The 20,149-nt window shown below is 39.0% G+C and overlaps 1 protein-coding gene across 3 annotated transcripts in view; it reads left to right on the top strand.

Annotated features, from left to right (window-relative positions):
- The window catches only part of LOC128704313 (TBC1 domain family member 2B), a 203,666-nt gene that overhangs the window by 9,075 nt on the left and 174,442 nt on the right, over positions 1-20,149 (top strand). For 2 of the 3 annotated variants that reach the window (XM_070103150.1, XM_070103148.1), the window contains exons 3-13: positions 2,380-2,590; positions 4,336-4,532; positions 4,899-5,026; positions 5,916-6,117; positions 10,032-10,291; positions 12,288-12,446; positions 13,809-13,938; positions 14,388-14,510; positions 15,461-15,586; positions 17,054-17,185; positions 18,004-18,141. In XM_070103150.1, coding sequence (XP_069959251.1) covers positions 2,380-2,590; positions 4,336-4,532; positions 4,899-5,026; positions 5,916-6,117; positions 10,032-10,291; positions 12,288-12,446; positions 13,809-13,938; positions 14,388-14,510; positions 15,461-15,586; positions 17,054-17,185; positions 18,004-18,141 — 1,806 coding nt within the window. The remainder of the gene's footprint in view (positions 1-2,379; positions 2,591-4,335; positions 4,533-4,898; positions 5,027-5,915; positions 6,118-10,031; positions 10,292-12,287; positions 12,447-13,808; positions 13,939-14,387; positions 14,511-15,460; positions 15,587-17,053; positions 17,186-18,003; positions 18,142-20,149) is intronic. The other variant, XM_070103149.1, reaches the window with a different exon arrangement.

The following is a 20,149-nucleotide window of genomic DNA, read 5'->3' as shown; positions in this document are numbered from 1 at the left end:
GCACACAGTCCCAGTTCCAGGTCCGTTCTGTCCACTTCCTTGCTCCAACTCTGAGGCACCTGCCCTTCAGTGGCACCAGTCCCAGGCACTAAAGTGCCCAGCTGCTGGTCTACTGGTGTAGGCTCTGGCACCCATCGTCCCTGCCTTCTATGACACTGGGCTGCCATATGGTTGTAAGACCCGCTCAACCTGCAAGTCGTCTGCCTTTGTCCAGCATAATATACGTAGACCTGTATCCTGTAACCATCCAGGAGGACATATGATGGTATCGGCTGCCTCAACAACATCTTAGGTGTGAAGGAGTCTTCTGGCAACCCCTCATAAGGCCCCTCCTTCCACACACCCAATGCAGCCGCATGAACCTTGCCATACCTGCGAAATACCTCCAAAAGATCATATTCCGTTGCCTCGAATGGCACATTCCTGACTTTTACCCACGTTACGTAATGTGAGACGTCATGAAGGCAGACCTCTACGGCTGAATTAACTGTCACACTCCTCTCCTGGAAAGCTGGCATGAAACCCGGCACTCGTGAACTTGACGAAAATCCTCGACAGTCCATTAATTGCAGCTCCATACAGTTCTTCATTCAGAATGCCGTACGCATCACAAATGATATTAGGAAGAACCACATGCATCGTAGAACTGCTAAGTGTTCCGCGGACCAGTTCCACACAGACCGTGTTTACACAGCGTCCATGTCGATTAGCCATTTTGGGTACCTAGGTGCACCAACCGCCACCAGGGAACAACAGTGGCAAGCGCAGAGAGCGTCCTCCCTACCCGCAGGTTGAGAGACGAATGATGAAACAGTGTGTATCACCATTTTCAGGTGTTGTAATGAGGAGATCTTGTTGGAAGCATCATCAGCACAGACCCGCATGTATTGGCTTCAGCAGTTACAAGCAGCAAGCAGAGAGTTCAGTCAAAGACGAACTGCAACCAAGACTCCAGCTAGTTGAACTACTACTGCTGGGGTACTACACTACTTTGTACTTCAGTTACCACCCATTTCTTTGCGGAAATTTTTTCTCGGAGTTTTTCTATTCGTTTATTTATTTTGTAATTTAAAGCAGTCCATCATTGAACATATAATTGTATTTTTTAACTGAACTGAGTTGAATAAAATTAAGGAGTTTCTAGAGGTTATTTAATATAATAAAGTAAAACCATTAAAATTCTGAATCTTGTGTTAGTGTTTATATTTAATAGTTTTATATTCAGGTTTGAATGATTTAGCATCCCCAGTATTAATTAGCATTATGCTTACCAAATAGTATAAATCTTCCTGAAATGCTGTACATACTATTTGCTTTACAAACTGTTGTATTGTATGTCTAATATTTTTTGTTTGAAAGCATTACCAGAAGTTTTGTTGACAAAGAATTAATGATTGTAAAATAAACTATAAATTGTTTGCTTGAGTTTACATTGATGAGGTGTTTACATTATTATTATTGTAGTTAGTGAATTGTTAAACCTGGAGAATGTAAGGTATAGGTAGGCAAGTTATTTTTACATATAGTCACAGATGTAGAGAATGGGAAGTAAACTTTGCCACTGTGCTAAAATTAGTTTGCTCAGCTGAAAATTAAAAAAAAAAATAATAACTGAACAAGTTTATTCACAATACAGTACATAAATTTTGACTACGTGTTCACTTGCTGTATAGCCCTTGTGGCTTAGAGCTTCTTTTTTATTATAATAATAACACGTGTTCACTTAAAACGAGGCGGCCGCACGGAGGCGGCCACCCTGCCTGCTCCCATGCCCCGGGTCACAGCCGGAGGTGAGAAACTACCTTAGACAATAAAACGAAGCAAATTGTTAAGTTGGAAATGTGAGAATTTAATGTGACAATTTGCAAAATTGTTGGCTGAATATCTGAACTTGACGCACATCTCAGCTGCGCCTCTAAATTGACACCAACCATTCATGATCTGTACGTTACTTAATGAATCCCACCTTGAAGAACATCAGTTCACACACCCACGTTGATCCTAAGATAGGCAAGGTTGGGAGGTCCTTGTCAGTCAGAATATATTTCCACATCTTTGTGAGTGAAGAATTCTGCCAGTTTTTTTAAGTGTTCCATAATGTGAAAGGTGATAAATTGTTTTCAATCTTGCATTTGTCCAGTGACAGATACGGGGCAATATCTTTGTTTGACAAGGCAGCTCTTGAATGAATGATGGTGAATGTGTTTCCTTATTTTAGATGACCCTACCTTAATGGGAGATGGCTGATGTGGTAGAAAGGAAAATACTGTAGGAATACAGTAGTGTAACATCAATAATAAATGGTTCTGGTTGCATGGAGTGTGTTAATCAAAGGTACAGTTTTCGTGATTTCTGAGTAACGTGATTTGGAAATTGCAGCGACCAGAGACAGGACTACTTCAAGATGACAAAAAGAGTGATGTTCCTACCCCAGATCCTCATTACGACCTCCTGACACCAATGACACGACCTGACTCGGGGATGAGTGATCTACCCCCTCGGCCATCATTTGCACTATCAGATGCTCGATTAGCCCTGTCAAATTTACTTCCTAATACACAGCGCAAGATATTTAAAACAAATAATGAATGTAAGTAAACTGATTTTAATAATAGATGCTAACTCTCATCTCAGAAAGGTAAATTTGGTAATAAAAACACATGATTGCATTTGCAAATTTAATTAAAAATTAAAATTAGCTTCAGTGTGGTAGAGAGATAATGTGCATGATAGTTTTGGCATTAAAGGTAGTAGGTTGGTAGACAGCAACCACCCAGGGAGGTACTACCGTTCTGCCAAGTGAGTGTAAAACGAAAGCCTGTAATTGTTTTACATGATGGTAGGATTGCTGGTGTCTTTTGTCTGTCTCATAAATATGCAGGATTTCAGGTACGTCTTGCTACTTCTACTTACACTTAGGTCACACTACACATACATGTACAAGCATATATATATATATATATACACACCTACACACCCCTCTGGGTTTTCTGCTATTTTCTGTCTAGTTCTTGTCCTTGTTTATTTCCTCTTATCTCCATGGGAAAGTAGAACAGAATTCTTCCTCCGTAAGCCATGCGTGTTGTAAGAGGCAACTAAAATGCTGGGAGCAAGGGTCTAGTAACCCCTTCTCCTGTATATATTACTAAATGTTAAAGGAGAAACTTTCGTTTCTCCTTTTGGGCCACCCCGCCTCGGTGGGATACGGCCGGTGTGTTGAAAGAAAGAAGGAAGTTACGGCATTGTTAATGATGTGGTCATTCCTCGGCCAGGTTAAGTAAAGTTGGGTTTGGCTAGTAACTTGGTAGGTGATCATGTGGGTACAGCCTTGCCCTTAGTTAGTAGGTCCTTATTAATGATGGTTATTATATCTCCAGGGCATATCATATAACAGTATGGTACATTTATGTATTGAATATATTTGTCTGGAGTATTTTCTTATAGAACTTGATTAAATGAATTTAGATTGATTGCCACTTGGCCATCCTAGAATGAGCTCTAGGATCTCCGCTCTTTTAAGCTTTCCCAAGGAGCCAGTTTCACCTAGTTCTACTTATCCTCTCTGTTAATCCTCTTGTCTTTGGAATCAAACACATCTTGTCTCGATACCAACTTATCCTCTCTGTTAATCCTCTTGTCCTTGGAATCAAACACATCTTGTCTTGATACCAACTTATCCTCTCTGTTAATCCTCTTGTCCTTGGAATCAAACACATCTTGTCTCGATACCAACTTATCCTCTCTGTTAATCCTCTTGTCCTTGGAATCAAACACATCTTGTCTCGATACCAACTTATCCTCTCTGTTAATCCTCTTGTCCTTGGAATCAAACACATCTTGTCTCGATACCAACTTATCCTCTCTGTTAATCCTCTTGTCCTTGGAATCAAACACATCTTGTCTCGATACCAGTAGCCTGCTTCCAAGACCTGGTTATCCTTGTTGCCATCCCTAGTTCAACACCTCTTTCCCAGGTGCTCCAACGGGAGCTGGTCAGCTAGCTCTTAAGTATGTACTGCATAGTAATGAATCTAATCACTAAAAGGTTGTTTTAGCAGTTCTTAATTCTCAAGTGTTAGTGTAAGTTTTGTTGTCAGCTACTGGGTTATACATTTATGTTGTTGATTTACCGTTAGTCATATAAATACACATATAAATGTTCCATGTTACAAATAGTTAATTTTTAAGGTGGAACGACTGGATTGCAACTTATTTATAAGTTGGTTCTTAAGTATAGTAGCCCATTCATGATTGAGGATGTTCATAGCTCGACATTTGTAAGTTTGCAACACTGGTATTTTATATATTAAAACTGTCTACTTTCTTTTGATTCAGCTTCCAAGTCTCCAACTAGTCCTCAGGCAACCAGGCATAGCCCTCTTGCTTCTCCAACTGATGACCTGAGTCTTGGAAGTCTCGGGAGAAAGCTCCGTAGCTCATTTCGTGGAAGACGATCTGCATCTTTGGAAGGAAAAGATGGGTTTGATGCTCCCAACTTACATTCAAAAGTTACTTGTAGAAGATGTGAAGAGGTACCATTTTCAGAGATTTAGTTTGAATATATTTCTGTTTTTCTTCTTTTGGGGTACCCTACCTTGGTGGGAGACAGCCGGTTTGTTGAAAGATTTGTGTGTGAAAAATATTAAATCTGTGCTTCTGTGTAATTAATTTGTATCCTCAAATACTGTATAATAGTTTACTTGACAATTTAATTACTAACGTAACTTTTATATAACTTAATAAATTTATCAAAGACAAACTTATTATGTAGTTGTATATAAGTGAAGACGTTAAATATGCTGTAACTTATTTTGCACTTAATTTCATATTTTACTGTGAGGACGTCTGACTCAGGTTCTTGCCTTGCTAAGTTTAATGCAGCGTATTTAATCTTATAGCTTCAGCGAGAGTTAACATCTGCCAAGGAAGACCTGACTGCTACTCAGGACGAATATGAAGCATCTCGAGAAGTTATAGATCTGTTGCAGAAGGAACTTGATGCTCTGCAACAGGAAAAAGCTACACTGTAGGTCAAGCTATTATCAGAAGGGTCCAATTTTGACATGACTTCATTTAGCTCTTTATGTTAGTTAACTTTGTGACTGCTATTATACAGTGTCTCCATTTTATCGGTAATTCTGTATGAAATATACTTTCGTTGTATGCTATTGATGTGGTTCACAAAGTACTGATAAAGCCTGATAAAGTTTAGTATAGCTACCATGCACCAGGACCTGGAACCTATCTACTATATAAAGCCAGGGACACCTGTTCTGTATATATGCTTAGGACTGGATTCATTATAGACTTGTTGGATGTAATGACTGTGACCATAAAAGGGATAGGTCATGCAGAATGAATGTAAAGATTATTTATGATATTGAACCATGAGCTTGGTTGGCTGAATTTAAATTCTTGAGGTGGGAACCCTTTAAGATAGGTGCCTTAATGCTGGTGAAAAGCTCTTAATCCAAAGAATCGGAGCTCGCCTTCTCTTGGACCCAGGAATTTTGGACTGTAAAACATTCAGTTTTGTCAGTACTTAATACTAACTGTATGTGTACATTATTGGCAGTTTGGAGAGATATATTGTGTATTTTTATACGTATATATGTACTTCTAAACTGTTGTATTCTGGGCACCTCTGCAAAAACAGTGATTATGTGTGAGTGAGATGAAAGTATTGAATGATGATGAAAGTATTTTCTTTTTGGGGATTTTCTTTCTCTTTGGGTCACCCTGCCTCGATGGGAGACGGCCGACTTGTTGAAAAAAAAAAAAAAGTGTACATTAGTTTTAATTATTACAGAACAAATTCTCTTCATTAACATCTAATCTTGTATTGATCAAGGTATTAGTTTTTGTCATTGAGAAGGTTCAGCTTTAATTCCCACAAATGTTTTTTCCAAATCCAGGATAAGTTTGGACCGAAGTGATCTAACAGATAAACATGTTTTGGAGATACTGCGTGGAAAAGACCGCCATATTGTAGACTTGGAACACGACAATCACAAGTTAACTAACGATGTTGCTCGGCTCACAGAGCAACTCTCCGATAACCAGCTTCACCAGGACCATCTTAATGAAAAGCTCTCTATGCTCTATTGTCTAATTGAGGTATTCAAAAATTCTTTGTTCCTCTCTTGTTATAAGTACGTACTCTTTTAGTGTGTTATCTCACACAAACTAATACAAGGGAATATTATTAAAATTGCATTATAGTACAGTACTTTCATTCTTGCTTACTGTAGTTCTTTGTTTTCCTATTAGATTTCTCAGTGTGGAAATTAGGAAAAGGTGTGGAGTTAATAAAAGTATTAGTCAGAGGGCAGAAGAGGGGTTGTTGAGGTGGTTTGGTCATTTAGAGAGAATGGATCAAAGTAGAATGACATGGAAAGCATATAAATCTATAGGGGAAGGAAGGCGGGGTAGGGGTCGTCCTCGAAAGGGTTGGAGAGAGGGGGTAAAGGAGGTTTTGTGGGCGAGGGGCTTTGACTTCCAGCAAGCGTGCATGAGCATGTTAGATAGGAGTGAATGGTACTTGGGACCTGACGATCTGTTGGAGTGTGAGCAGGGTAATATTTAGTGAAGGTATTCAGGGAGGAAAGAGGAGTGATTGGTGGAATGATGAAGTAAAGGGTGTGATAAAAGAGAAAAAGGTAGCTTATGAGAGGTTTTTACAAAGCAGAAGTGTTATAAGAAGAGCAGAGTATATGGAGAGTAAAAGAAGGGTAAAGAGAGTGGTGAGAGAGTGCAAAAGGAGAGCAGATGATAGAGTGGGAGAGGCACTGTCAAGAAATTTTAATGAAAATAAGAAAAAATTTTGGAGTGAGTTAAACAAGTTAAGAAAGCCTAGGGAAAATATGGATTTGTCAGTTAAAAACAGAGTAGGGGAGTTAGTAGATGGGGAGATGGAGGTATTGGGTAGATGGCGAGAATATTTTGAGGAACTTTTAAATGTTAAGGAAGAAACAGAGGCAGTAATTTCATGCACTGGTCAGGGAGGTATACCATCTTTTAGGAGTGAAGAAGAGCAGAATGTAAGTGTGGGGGAGGTACGTGAGGCATTACGTAAAATGAAAGGGGGTAAAGCAGCTGGAACTGATGGGATCATGACAGAAATGTTAAAAGCAGGGGGGGATATAGTGTTGGAGTGGTTGGTACTTTTGTTTAATAAATGTATGAAAGAGGGGAAGGTACCTAGGGATTGGCAGAGAGCATGTATAGTCCCTTTATATAAAGGGAAAGGGGACAAAAGAGACTGTAAAAATTATAGAGGAATAAGCTTACTGAGTATACCAGGAAAAGTGTACGGTAGGGTTATAATTGAAAGAATTAGAGGTAAGACAGAATGTAGGATTGCGGATGAGCAAGGAGGTTTTAGAGTGGGTAGGGGATGTGTAGATCAGGTGTTTACATTGAAGCATATATGTGAACAGTATTTAGATAAAGATAGGGAAGTTTTTATTGCATTTATGGATTTAGAAAAGGCATATGATAGAGTGGATAGAGGAGCAATGTGGCAGATGTTGCAAGTATATGGAATAGGTGGTAAGTTATTAAATGCTGTAAAGAGTTTTTATGAGGATAGTGAGGCTCAGGTTAGGGTGTGTAGAAGAGAGGGAGACTACTTCCCGGTAAAAGTAGGTCTTAGACAGGGATGTGTAATGTCACCATGGTTGTTTAATATATTTATAGATGGGGTTGTAAAGGAAGTAAATGCTAGGGTGTTTGGGAGAGGGGTGGGATTAAATTATGGGGAATCAAATTCAAAATGGGAATTGACACAGTTACTTTTTGCTGATGATACTGTGCTTATGGGAGATTCTAAAGAAAAATTGCAAAGGTTAGTGGATGAGTTTGGGAATGTGTGTAAAGGTAGAAAGTTGAAAGTGAACATAGAAAAGAGTAAGGTGATGAGGGTGTCAAATGATTTAGATAAAGAAAAATTGGATATCAAATTGGGGAGGAGGAGTATGGAAGAAGTGAATGTTTTCAGATATTTGGGAGTTGACGTGTCGGCGGATGGATTTATGAAGGATGAGGTTAATCATAGAATTGATGAGGGAAAAAAGGTGAGTGGTGCGTTGAGGTATATGTGGAGTCAAAAAACGTTATCTATGGAGGCAAAGAAGGGAATGTATGAAAGTATAGTAGTACCAACACTCTTATATGGGTGTGAAGCTTGGGTGGTAAATGCAGCAGCGAGGAGACGGTTGGAGGCAGCGGAGATGTCCTGTTTAAGGGCAATGTGTGGTGTAAATATTATGCAGAAAATTCGGAGTGTGGAAATTAGGAGAAGGTGTGGAGTTAATAAAAGTATTAGTCAGAGGGCAGAAGAGGGGTTGTTGAGGTGGTTTGGTCATTTAGAGAGAATGGATCACAGTAGAATGACATGGAAAGCATATAAATCTATAGGGGAAGGAAGGCGGGGTAGGGGTCGTCCTCGAAAGGGTTGGAGAGAGGGGGTAAAGGAGGTTTTGTGGGTAAGGGGCTTGGACTTCCAGCAAGCGTGCGTGAGCGTGTTAGATAGGAGTGAATGGAGACGAATGGTACTTGGGACCTGACGATCTGTTGGAGTGTGAGCAGGGTAATATTTAGTGAAGGGATTCAGGGAAACCGGTTATTTTCATATAGTCGGACTTGAGTCCTGGAAATGGGAAGTACAATGCCTGCACTTTAAAGGAGGGGTTTGGGATATTGGCAGTTTGGAGGGATATGTTGTGTATCTTTATATGTTTATGCTTCTAGACTGTTGTATTCTGAGCACCTCTGCAAAAACAGTGATAATGTGCGAGTGTGGTGAAAGTGTTGAATGATGATGAAAGTATTTTCTTTTTGGGGATTTTCTTTCTTTTTTGGGTCACCCTGCCTCGGTGGGAGACGGCCGACTTGTTGAAAAAAAAAAAAAAAAAATTCAGGGAAACCGGTTATTTTCACATAGTTGGACTTGAGTCCTGGAAGTGGGAAGTACAATGCCTGCACTTTAAAGGAGGGGTTCGGGATATTGGCAGTTTGGAGGGATATGTTGTGTATCTTTATACGTATATGCTTCTAAACTGTTGTATTCTGAGCACCTCTGCAAAAACAGTGATAATGTGTGAGTATGGTGAAAGTGTTGAATGATGATGAAAGCATTTTCTTTTTGGGGATTTTTTTTCTTTTTTGGGTCCCCCTGCCTCGGTGGGAGACGACCGACTTGTTGAAAAAAAAAAAAAAATTCTAAGTTTGAAGATTAGGTGTAGGGGTTACTAAAAGTATTATTCAGAGAGCTATGGAGAGTTTGTTGAAGTGGTTTGGATATTTAGAGAAGATGGAGCAGAAAATGATGACTAGGAGTGTTATTAATCTATGGTGGAGGGAAGGAGTAGGGGTTGTTCCAGGTAAGGTTAGAGGGAAGGGTTACAGATTTTAAGTGCTAGGAGCTTTGACATCCAGCAAGCTTGTTATGATTTGATGTGCTAGTGTGAAAAAGGCAATATTTATGATGGGGATCCATTGAAATCAGTTAGGGGACTCGAGTCCTGAAGGTGGGAAGTGCAGCACTTGCACTCAAGGAAGGTGGGGACACTGCAGTTCAGTGGGCTTTCTGAGCTGTGATGTCAGCACATATCTGGCAAAACATTGATTGAATGAATTACTGGAAATGATCTTAACTCTGACGGAGAGGTGTTAATGTTGCAGTTTTATATCTGTAGTGCAAGCATGCCTCTGGCAAGACAGTGGTGGAGTAAATGATGATGAGGGTTTTTCTTTTTTGGGCCACCCTGCCTTGGTGGCAAATGGCTGATGTATTAATAAAAAAAAATAATCTTCCCTCTTATTTTAGGTCGCCCTGTCTTGGTGGGGAATAGTTGGCATGTTATAAAAAAATGTATATATTTTTTTATACATGTATTCTGGGAGTTATGTACATTGTGGATAGTGATATACATAATGTTTACAAGTGATATACATAAAGTATGGTGAGGGGTATACATAATGTACAGAAGGTGGTACATAAGAAATTTTTCCAAGATTTACTATTTCAGGCAAAGGATAAGGCTATTGTCAGCCTGACTCATCAAGTTGATGATAATGCACGTAGTCGACCTGTATCTCTTCCGTCCACGTTGGTTTTTAAGACTCTGGAATCAACCACCCGAGGAACGCAGACTTCAGACACAGAGGAGGATACTCTTAAAGATACCCTTGAAGCTTACAGATGCCAAAACAGCTTTTTAAACAAGGAAATTCTTGAACTGAATCTTCTCAGAAAACTCTCGTCAGAAAGAGAGCAGAAGTTGATCACGTATGTGTGTCTACTTCCTTCTCGTTATGACCCTACAATTTGTCTTGTTTCTAATTATAAATCTTGTGGCATTAATGGGACTTACTACACTCAAAACAGAATGTTATATCTAATGTTCATTGCTCTCCATTAGGCCAGGATAGTTCTTGTGTCCTAAGGAAGGGATGGCAGATTGTTAAGATAAAAGGGTGTTTGAAAGCACCAATATCATTTCTCTTGATCACTTTGCTGCCATGTAGTTGTGATTAAGCCCTGAGAATATACGTATGGACTTAGAGGGGTTGTTGAGGTGGTTTGGTCATTTAGAGAGAATGGATCAAAGTAGAATGACATGGAGAGCATTTAAATCTGTAGGGAAAGGAAGGCAGGGTAGGGGTCATCCTTGAAAAGGTTGGAAGGAAGGGGTAAGGGAGATTTTGTGGGCGAGGGGCTTGGACTTCCAGCAGGCGTGCGTGAGCGTGTTTGATAGGAGTGATGGAGACGAATGGTATTTGGGACCTGACGATCTGTTGGAATGTGAGCAGGGTAATATTTAGTGAAGGGATTCAGGGAAACCGGTTATTTTTATATAGCCGGACTTGAGTCCTGGAAATGGGAAGTACAATGCCTGCACTTTAAAGGAGGGGTTTGGGATATTGGCAGTTTGGAGGGATATGTTGTGTATCTTTATACGTATATGCTTCTAAGCACCTCTGCAAAAACAGTGATTATTTGTGATTTAACTCATTTTGTGTACCTTTTAATATAGTTTCCACCTTGTATTGTAATGTTTTAAATAGAAAAAAAAAAAGAGGATTGTGTGAGTGAGGTGAAAGAGATGAATGATGATGAAAGTATTTTCTTTTTGGGGATTTTCTTTCTTTTTGGGTCACCCTGCCTCGGTGGGAGACGGCCGACTTGTTAAAAAAAAAAATAGCTTACCAAGATAGGAACAACGGTCAGGGCTCGGAGCATGCAAGTGTCAATAATGCCAGTGATTGTTTACCTCATCTATTCGGATCCCCGTCATACAAACCAATTCACAGAGATTGTTTACTCATACATGACTATTAAGACTGTTTTGAAGACAGCATGAGTAGGTAAAATACTTTTGAACACAAAGGACTTTGTAATTTTAAAGCTAAAAAAAAGATATAGGGACAGACTATTGGTCTTCCACACAAATAACCCACACATAGGAGAGAGAAGCTTGCGATGACGTTTCGGTCTGACTTGGACCATTTACTAAGTCACACTAACACAAAAGAGGGAGAGAGGGAGCCAGTATATACAGCCTCTCCTCACTTGGTGATGTACTCATTTACTAACATCTCGGACTTATGACGGGCTCTCTGACCATTATACGTACTTAAATAATGTATATTAGAGCTGATTTCCTCTATTCTGTTTATTACAATATACAGTACACCACTGTACAAACATTTAAGAATATACCAAAAAATGTTATAATTGGTGCAGAGGTGATATTAAAACAATATCAAAGGTAGTTGACACAAACCCACTACCATTATAGTATGCTCCTCGTTTAGCGACTAATTCATTTACCGACGTGGTCTTAGGAACGGAACTCCATCGTTAAGTGAGGAGAGGCTTTATAGGCAAGCTGGAAAGGGATGGGAAGAAGAGAAGTAGTAGTACAGTGGACCTCCGCTTTACGATCAGCTCCCAATGCGACCAATTATGTAAGTGTATTTATGTTAGTGCGTTTGTACGTGTATGTTTGGGGGTCTGAAATGGACTAATCTACTTCACAATATTCCTTATGGGAACAAATTCATTCAGTACTGGCACCTGAACATACTTCTGGAATGAAATAATATCATAAACTGGGGGTCCACTGTATAAGTTTCCAAGTAAATATGAATTTTCACATAGTTGAAAATATGGGAAAGAAACTTTGAGGAATATAAGGAAATGCAGAGTGATGTATTATTGTTAATTTTACATAAATTTTCTTACAATTAAATGTTGCTAACCTAACCATATTTCATTGCAGAGAGTCGAGTGAGTGGGAAGCCAAGTTCTATCAGATTCAGAGTAAATACTTGCTGTTGCTGAACGAGTTGCACTCACCTCAGTCGACTCAACATGACCCATCCATTGTGTCACAACTGCTACACGATGCGGTCAAGGCTCAGGGTCCACCGGACCTCAGGTACACTACGAGCATTAGGATAACAATCATTGTTTCAGTACTCCAGTGATTGCAGTGTGTATAGGTTTTGCCTTGACAAAATAATTTGTATATGGCCTTCATTAGATGAATAATGCCTCTCCTGCATAAATGCAGTATAATATCCTGCCGTAAATGATTTTTTCAAGGAGAAAGTAGTTGTCAGGCTAAGAATTGGAACATTTTATATGAGGACAAACACACAGTTTCCATCAGAAATTTCATTTGCAGCAACATTGTATTCAAGTCCCTTTTGTTTAGATCCTGTTAGCTTGCTCTGATGTTCAGTATACCTCTGATGAGTCTCATGAGTCCTTCTACTGGAACCTGGCCATGGGGCCAGCCTTATTAACTAACTTATCAGTGTTCCAAGCTACAATGTGAGCATTGTTTGTCATAGTGGTTCACACTAACCTGTATTTGCTGGCTTGGGTAACAGTGTACCATGTGTCATTGAAAACATACACAAGCTAATTTTTTCTCTATAAACTGGCATGAACAATATTGTCCTCACTGTGTTAAAGTATCAGTAAAAGAGCTCACATTTTAATGATAAATTAAGTACCAGATATAATTACTTGTGCTAAGTTTTTCTTGACTACACCACTGAGTTATGTGAAAGGAAGGTGCACTGTTGCCTCCCTTCAGTTATGGTGCCTCATTGCCATAAAGGGTTCTCAGTGTAAGGAATTGAAACTACCCTACCCTAAAGAATAAAAAGTCATAATACTGTGGCTGAAAAAATCACAAATAATCCCTACTTAGGAGAGGAAACTTGTAATGATGTGTTGGTCTGTCTTAGACCTGATTACCTCCCATTCCCCATGCACTGTATTATCTCCCTTTGAGTTTAGCACCTCCACATAGATAAATAGATATCTCACCATTTCTCTTTTTGTTATAATAGGTGATAAGTACACCTACCATCCGACTTACGACTGAGTTCGGATCCAAGAAACTGGTTGTAAGTCGAAATGGTCGTAAGTCGAACTTTACTACTGAATATCAACATAACATTTTTGTAATGACTTTATTTTCTTGTTTTATTTTGGTATTTCATGTTTTACTTTACTTTTTATGCTGTTAGTACTGTATTTTATACTGTAAGGTTTAGGATAAACACTGTGTACAACACAAATAGTTGTTTATTTCCCAGAAATTTGGCATAAAAAACACGGTCATAAGTCGAGTGGTCGTAAGTCGAGCAGGTCGTAAGTCGGATGGTAGGTGTAAACTGAAGGGTGGTGTATGTGATGTGTGAGAGAGCTGTAGGTGTTGCTTGAAAAGCTTTGGAACTTGCAAATGCAATATTTGAATCTTTCAAGAAAACTTTGATATCTACAGAGTGATACAAAACAAGGGTCGAGAGTATGACGAGTATGGATTTTGCACGACTGCACCCAATGGTGAAAGCTTACAGTCAAGAGCCTCATACCTCCAGAAGCAGTCCCAAGCTCTGGCCCATCAGGTGCAGGTAATATAACGTCACATTTTTGTTGCTTGTTTTTCTGCTTTTAATTAGTGTTGTCACTTCAAAATGTAGTTTGTATTAGATCTTATAACCAGTTGTGTGTGTTTGTGTACTTACCTATATGTGGTTGCAGGGGTCAGTTCACAGCTTGTGTGTGTGTGTGTGTGTGTGTGTGTATTTTGTGTATATTTGTGTGTGTTTTTAGTCACCTCATTGTATTCCCCTACTAATGTTTGTAATGTGATGGTTGAGTAATGTCATAACATTTGTCATATCTACATTTGAATCCATAAATGGAGTTAGCCTTCCCTATTTTCTGCTAAACAACCCACATTGGTTTACTAATTTATATAATCCACGACTTCCTCTGGCAGTGCGTCTCAGTCACATGTGGCTCATACCCTCCATTATATTGGGTGGCAAATGTAATCTGGTCCATGTATTTGTTGCAGCTTGGTGGAAGTTCATGGGAGAACAAGTGGGAGAGTTTCCTGGCAGGAACCAGTGCTAAGGAGTTACCACACTGCACTGACCTTAAGTACCTCATACGGGGAGGTATTCCGTACCAGTACAAGGTTGGCTGCTTGCTTGGGTGTCCACTAACAGTAATCTGTCATTATAAAGTATATATGTCCTGAGCAACTATGTCTGCATTATTCATTTACTTGTACCTTCATTTGTTTTTCACTAGAAAAATGTTAATTTTATAATTAGAATGCAAATGCTTTATTTTTATTTGCTGCCTCCCTACAAAATTGTAATGAAGATGAAGTGTATTTTCTGGCCAGATAGTGTTCCAAATTATTGGCTAGCTGCAATTGATGTCTTGTTTACACTGACAACTACAAGAGGGGAGGGAGGGTGACTGGATAGATGGATTGCTGGATAGATGTATGGATGGATTGATGGATGGATAGAGGCATGTGCCCCAACATCAGTTTAAGAGTCTGTAATAATAATTGGGTGGGGCTTTCCAGGACAATAAATTTTTAAAAAAATATTTATCGAACATTGAAATTTTGAACACAGTGTCCACCATTGTTTGAAATGACCTATGGCTCCCCTGGCTTTTCATTTTATTTCTGAGGCTAAATCTCTCTTTATAGAAAGACTGAACAATATTTAAAGTATCGACATTGATATGAATAAGTTGGTAGTAGGAAAGGTTTATTTATGGAAAATCAGAAGCATTTATTAAACATTTTGGGATATTTGCTGTTTGGAGGGACATTGAATTGTTGTATCTGTGCACCTCTGGCAAGACAGTGATAGTATAAATGATGGTGAAAGTGTTTCTCTTCCAGGTCACCCTACCTCAATGAGAGATGGCCAGTGTGTTAAAAATAGAAATTACAGTAATTAAGTGCCCTGTTCATAAGTGTGGACTATTGTAACTTGGATGTTCGTAACTTGGAATACATCAAAGTTAAGTTAGGACTGGTTGTATGGCAAGTTTAGAGTTAGCAGTAAAAATTATTTTTGAGGCATAATGCATAAAGTAAATCATTGTTTTTGTCTGTTTTAGGGTAAGGTGTGGCGCTTACTAATAGATACACAGGTTGCTCCTCTGAAAGCTGCGATTCCGTCCAATTATTATGAAGATCTCCTTGCACAGCGCACAACGTCTGTGCTCGACCCTGCAGCCAAACAAGTATGATTACCTCACTGTCCATGATTAGAAATACAGTTACCTCATAAGAAGCTAGAACTTATTTGTCATTAGCCAAATACTGTACATCACTACATGCTTATAATATTACATACTCTCTTGGAAATAATAGTAATTACAGATAAGATATATAGGCTTTGTGGGCGAGGGGGCTTGGACTTCCAGCAAGCATGCGTGAGCGTGTTAGACAGGAGTGAATGGTTTTGGGGACCTGACAAGCTGTTGGAGTGTCAGCAGGGTAATATTTAGTGAAGGGATTCAGGGAAACTGGTTATTTTTATATAGCCGGACTAGAGTACTGAAAATGAGAAGTACAATGCCTGCACTTTAAAGGAGGGGTTTGGGATATTGGCAATTTGGATGAATATGTTGTGTATCTTTATACAGTGGACCCCTGAGTTTTGTGATTAATCCATTCCAGAGAGCCTGCCGAAAGTCGAAATTCACGAAACTCGAAACCATTTTCCCCATAAGAAATAATGGAAATGAAATTAATCCTAGGTAGTAGGTTGGTAGACAGCAACCACCCAGGGAGGTACTATGGTCCTGCCAAGTGAGTGTAAAACGAAAGCCTGTAATTGTTTTACATGATGGTAGGATTGCTGGTGTCCATTTTTTTGTCTCATAAACTTGTAAGGTTTCAGGTACATCTTGCTACTTCTACTTACTCTTAGGTCACACTACACATACATGTACAAGCATATATATATGCACACCCCTCTGGGTTTTCTTCTATTTTCTTACTAGTTCTTGTTCTTGTTTATTTCCTCTTACTTCCATGGGGAAGTGGAACAGAATTCTTCCTCCGTAAGCCATGCGTGTTGTAAGAGGTGACTAAAATGCCGGGAGCAAGGGGCTAGTAACCCCTTCTCCTGTATATATTACTAAATGTAAAAGGAGAAGCTTACGTTTTTCCTTTTGGGCCACCCCGCCTCGGTGGGATACGGCTGGTGTGTTGAAAGAAAGAAGAAGATATAGATGTATCTTCCTGTTTATTATGGAGTTTAGATGGATTTGTTTTGGGTAATTTAGTTCAGTTCAGTTTTTATTTAATGCCGATCATAAAATCCTTGATAAGTGTTTGGTAGATCATAAAATTTTAGATAATTCTACATCATTAAATTCTGAATAATGTAATACATGAATTTTTAGATAATGATAGAGCAGTAAATTTTCAAAAATTGTAAATCATAAAATAACATTTGGGGGATTTCAGAACATCATGAAAGTAAATTGTGTGAGTACTGAAGACAGTACTCACCATATTATGGTGGTCTTGCCTCAGTGAGGTCAAGGAATCAGTGCCCAGTTCCCTTACATAAATTGTTAACTTTAATATTATACAGTGGCAGTAGCAGGTTTTCAGCATATTGAAGTAATATTCTGTTCAAAATTGTTTATAAAAATTCTAAGTGATTGTATATTACTGACTATAAGGTTGTCTTTCAGATTGAGTTGGACCTGCTGCGGACTCTGCCTAACAACCGCCACTACGAGTCTTTTCACTCGGATGGGATCGCCAGGCTGAGGCGGGTGTTGCTGGCCTTCTCACGTCATAACCTTCACGTTGGTTATTGTCAGGTAGTGATGATTTAATATTTAATCTGTAAAGTGTGTTTATTATCTTGGTTACTGGCATTATTGTCCTGGGAGCCTCCAGATTAACCTACGTTACTAAACAATTTTTTCAAAAAATCTAGTAATAGCATTCTGTTTATACATAGGACATCAAGCTGCATGTTGTAACTTTGTGGAAAAGGAAGGCGTTCTGGTTAGTAGCAGGTGGCCCAAGACTGGCAATAGTGTTTGCCTTATCAGACTTTTAGAACCTTAAAAGAACAACCCAGTTTTATTTCCAGTGCCATCTGTGGCATGAAGCCCAGCTGAGGCATCAGTCTTGTCATTGTTCCAATGTTCTCTTTCTCCCTCTTGTCCTGTCACCTTGCAACATATCCTCCTGTACAGTGGACCCCCGGTTAACGATATTTTTTCACTCCAGAAGTATGTTCAGGTGCCAGTACTGACCGAATTTGTTCCCATAAGGAATATTGTGAAGTAGATTAGTCCATTTCAGACCCCCAAACATACACGTACAAACGCACTTACATAAATACACTTACATAATTGGTCGCATTCGGAGGTGATCGTTATGCGGGGGTCCACTGTACTTTCATCTTGGGAAAATGTAAGTGTTATAAATGGCCGTATGGAACACATGTCTTTGACAGATCAAACAGGAGCAGTCTCAGCCATAATAATAATAATCTTGGTTACATCTACATAAACTGCCACTGCATCATTTACTTATGATAGAAGCAAGGTTCTGCAGCCAAGAATTTTTTTTTTATTTGAAAAATGAAATGTTATTTGTTAATTTCACTCTTTATCTCCATTTCCAGGGTCTGAACCGTTTAGCTGCCATAGCCTTATTATTCCTTAATGAAGAAGATGCCTTCTGGTGTCTTGTGTACATTGTGGAGTACCTGATGCCGCCTGATTACTATAGCAAAAACCTCCTGGGTTCTCAGGTTGATCAAGTACGTTCAGTTAGGAATTTATTCAACTTTTTGATATTTAAAGTAATTTTAGAGCAAAGTTTCATGATGATATATAGTTAGGCAGTGTGCTAAGTAAGTTGCTAGTAGATATATATATTTTTTTTAACACATCGGTCATTTCCCACCAAGGCAGGGTGACCCAAAAAGAAAAAAATATTCATCACCATTCAACACTTTCACCATCACTCATACATAATCACTATCTTTGCAGAGGCGCTCAGATATGACAGTTTATAAGTCCCTCCAAACTGTATTATTATTGCGAATGGAATTTGTAGACCAAATGCATTTTTTTTTTTTTTTTTTAACAAGTCGGCCATTTCCCACAGAGGCAGGATGACCCAAAAAGAAAGAAAATACTTTCATCATCATTCAACACTTTCACCTCACTCATACATTATCACTGTTTTTGCAGAGGTGCTCAGAATACAACAGTTTAGAAGCATATACGTATAAAGATATACAACATATCCCTCCAAACTGCCAATATCCCAAACCCCTCCATTAACGTGCAGGCATTGTACTTCCCATTTCCAGGACTCAAGTCCGGCTATATAAATATAACCGGTTTCCCTGAATCCCTTCACTAAATATTACCCTGCTCACACTCCAACGGCTCGTCAGGTCCCAAATACCATTCGTGTCCATTCACTCCTATCAAATACGCTCATGCACGCTTGCTGGAAGTCCAAGCTCCTCACCCACAAAACCTCCTTTACCCCCTCCCTCCAACCTTTTCGAGGACGATCCCTGCCCTGCCTTCCTTCCCCTACAGATTTATACACTCTCCATGTTGGTCTACTTTGATCCATTCTCTAAATGACCAAACCACCTCAACTCCACACCTTCGCTTAATTTCCACACACTGAATTTTCTGCATAATATTTACACCACACATTGCCCTTAGACAGGACATTTCCACTGCCTCCAACCGTCTCCTCGCTGCAGCATTTACAACCCAAGCTTCACATCCATATAAGAGTGTTGGTACTACTATACTTTCTTACATTCCCTTCTTTGCCTCCATAGATAACGTTTTTTTGTCTCCACATATACCTCAACGCACCACTCGCCTTTTTTCCTTCATCAATTCTATGATTAACCTCATCCTTCATAAATCCATCCGCTGACACGTCAACTCCCAAATATCTGAAAACATTCACTTCTTCTATACGTACCATTTTTTTTTTTTTTTTCAACAAGTCAGCCCTCTCCCACCGAGGCAGGGTGACCCAAAAGAAAAGAAAGAAAATCCCCAAAAAGAAAATACTTTCATCATCATTCAACACTTTCACCACACTCGCACATTATCACTGTTTTTGCAGAGGTGCTCAGAATACAACAGTTTAGAAGCATATACGTATAAAGATACACAACATATCCCTCCAAACTGCCAATATCCCAAACCCCTATATTTAAAATATGTGAACATTTCTGAATATTATTTTGTTTATTTTTATAATTATTATTTATTTGACATGCTGTTCATGTGTAAACAAGAAACATTTATATAGATATTCAGGAAAACTGGTTAGACACATTTGAGTTCTTGAGGTGAAAAGTATGTACAGTGGAACCTCAAATATCGAACTTTCTTCGGTCCAGAAGGCTGTTCGAGTGCCTTTACCGAATGAATTTATTCCCATCAGGAATAATGTAAATTAGATTAGTCCATTTCTGACCCTCAAAAATACGCTTATAAAAGCACTTACAAAAATACACTTACATAATTGGTTGTGTTGGGAGCAGTTCGATTTTTGAGGTTCCACTGTACATTGTATGATGGGTGAAGATGTTGCACTTTGAAAGGTCAGTTAAATTGTGATCCTGGTGCATTTCTCACAACACAGCTGTTGAATGAATGGTGAGGCATTCTATTTATTTATATATTTTTTTGCATGTGTCACCCTACCTTGGTAGTGGACAACCGATGTAAAAGGAAAGTTATTTTGCTTTAAGTTTCTTGTTTCTGAGGTTCACATAAAAA

The sequence above is a fragment of the Cherax quadricarinatus genome, chromosome 84, assembly GCF_038502225.1.
Source record: "Cherax quadricarinatus isolate ZL_2023a chromosome 84, ASM3850222v1, whole genome shotgun sequence".
In the NCBI taxonomy this organism is placed as follows: domain Eukaryota; kingdom Metazoa; phylum Arthropoda; class Malacostraca; order Decapoda; family Parastacidae; genus Cherax; species Cherax quadricarinatus.
The sequence above is the reverse complement of the archived record's forward strand: the minus strand, read 5'-3'. Positions and strand labels throughout refer to the sequence as shown.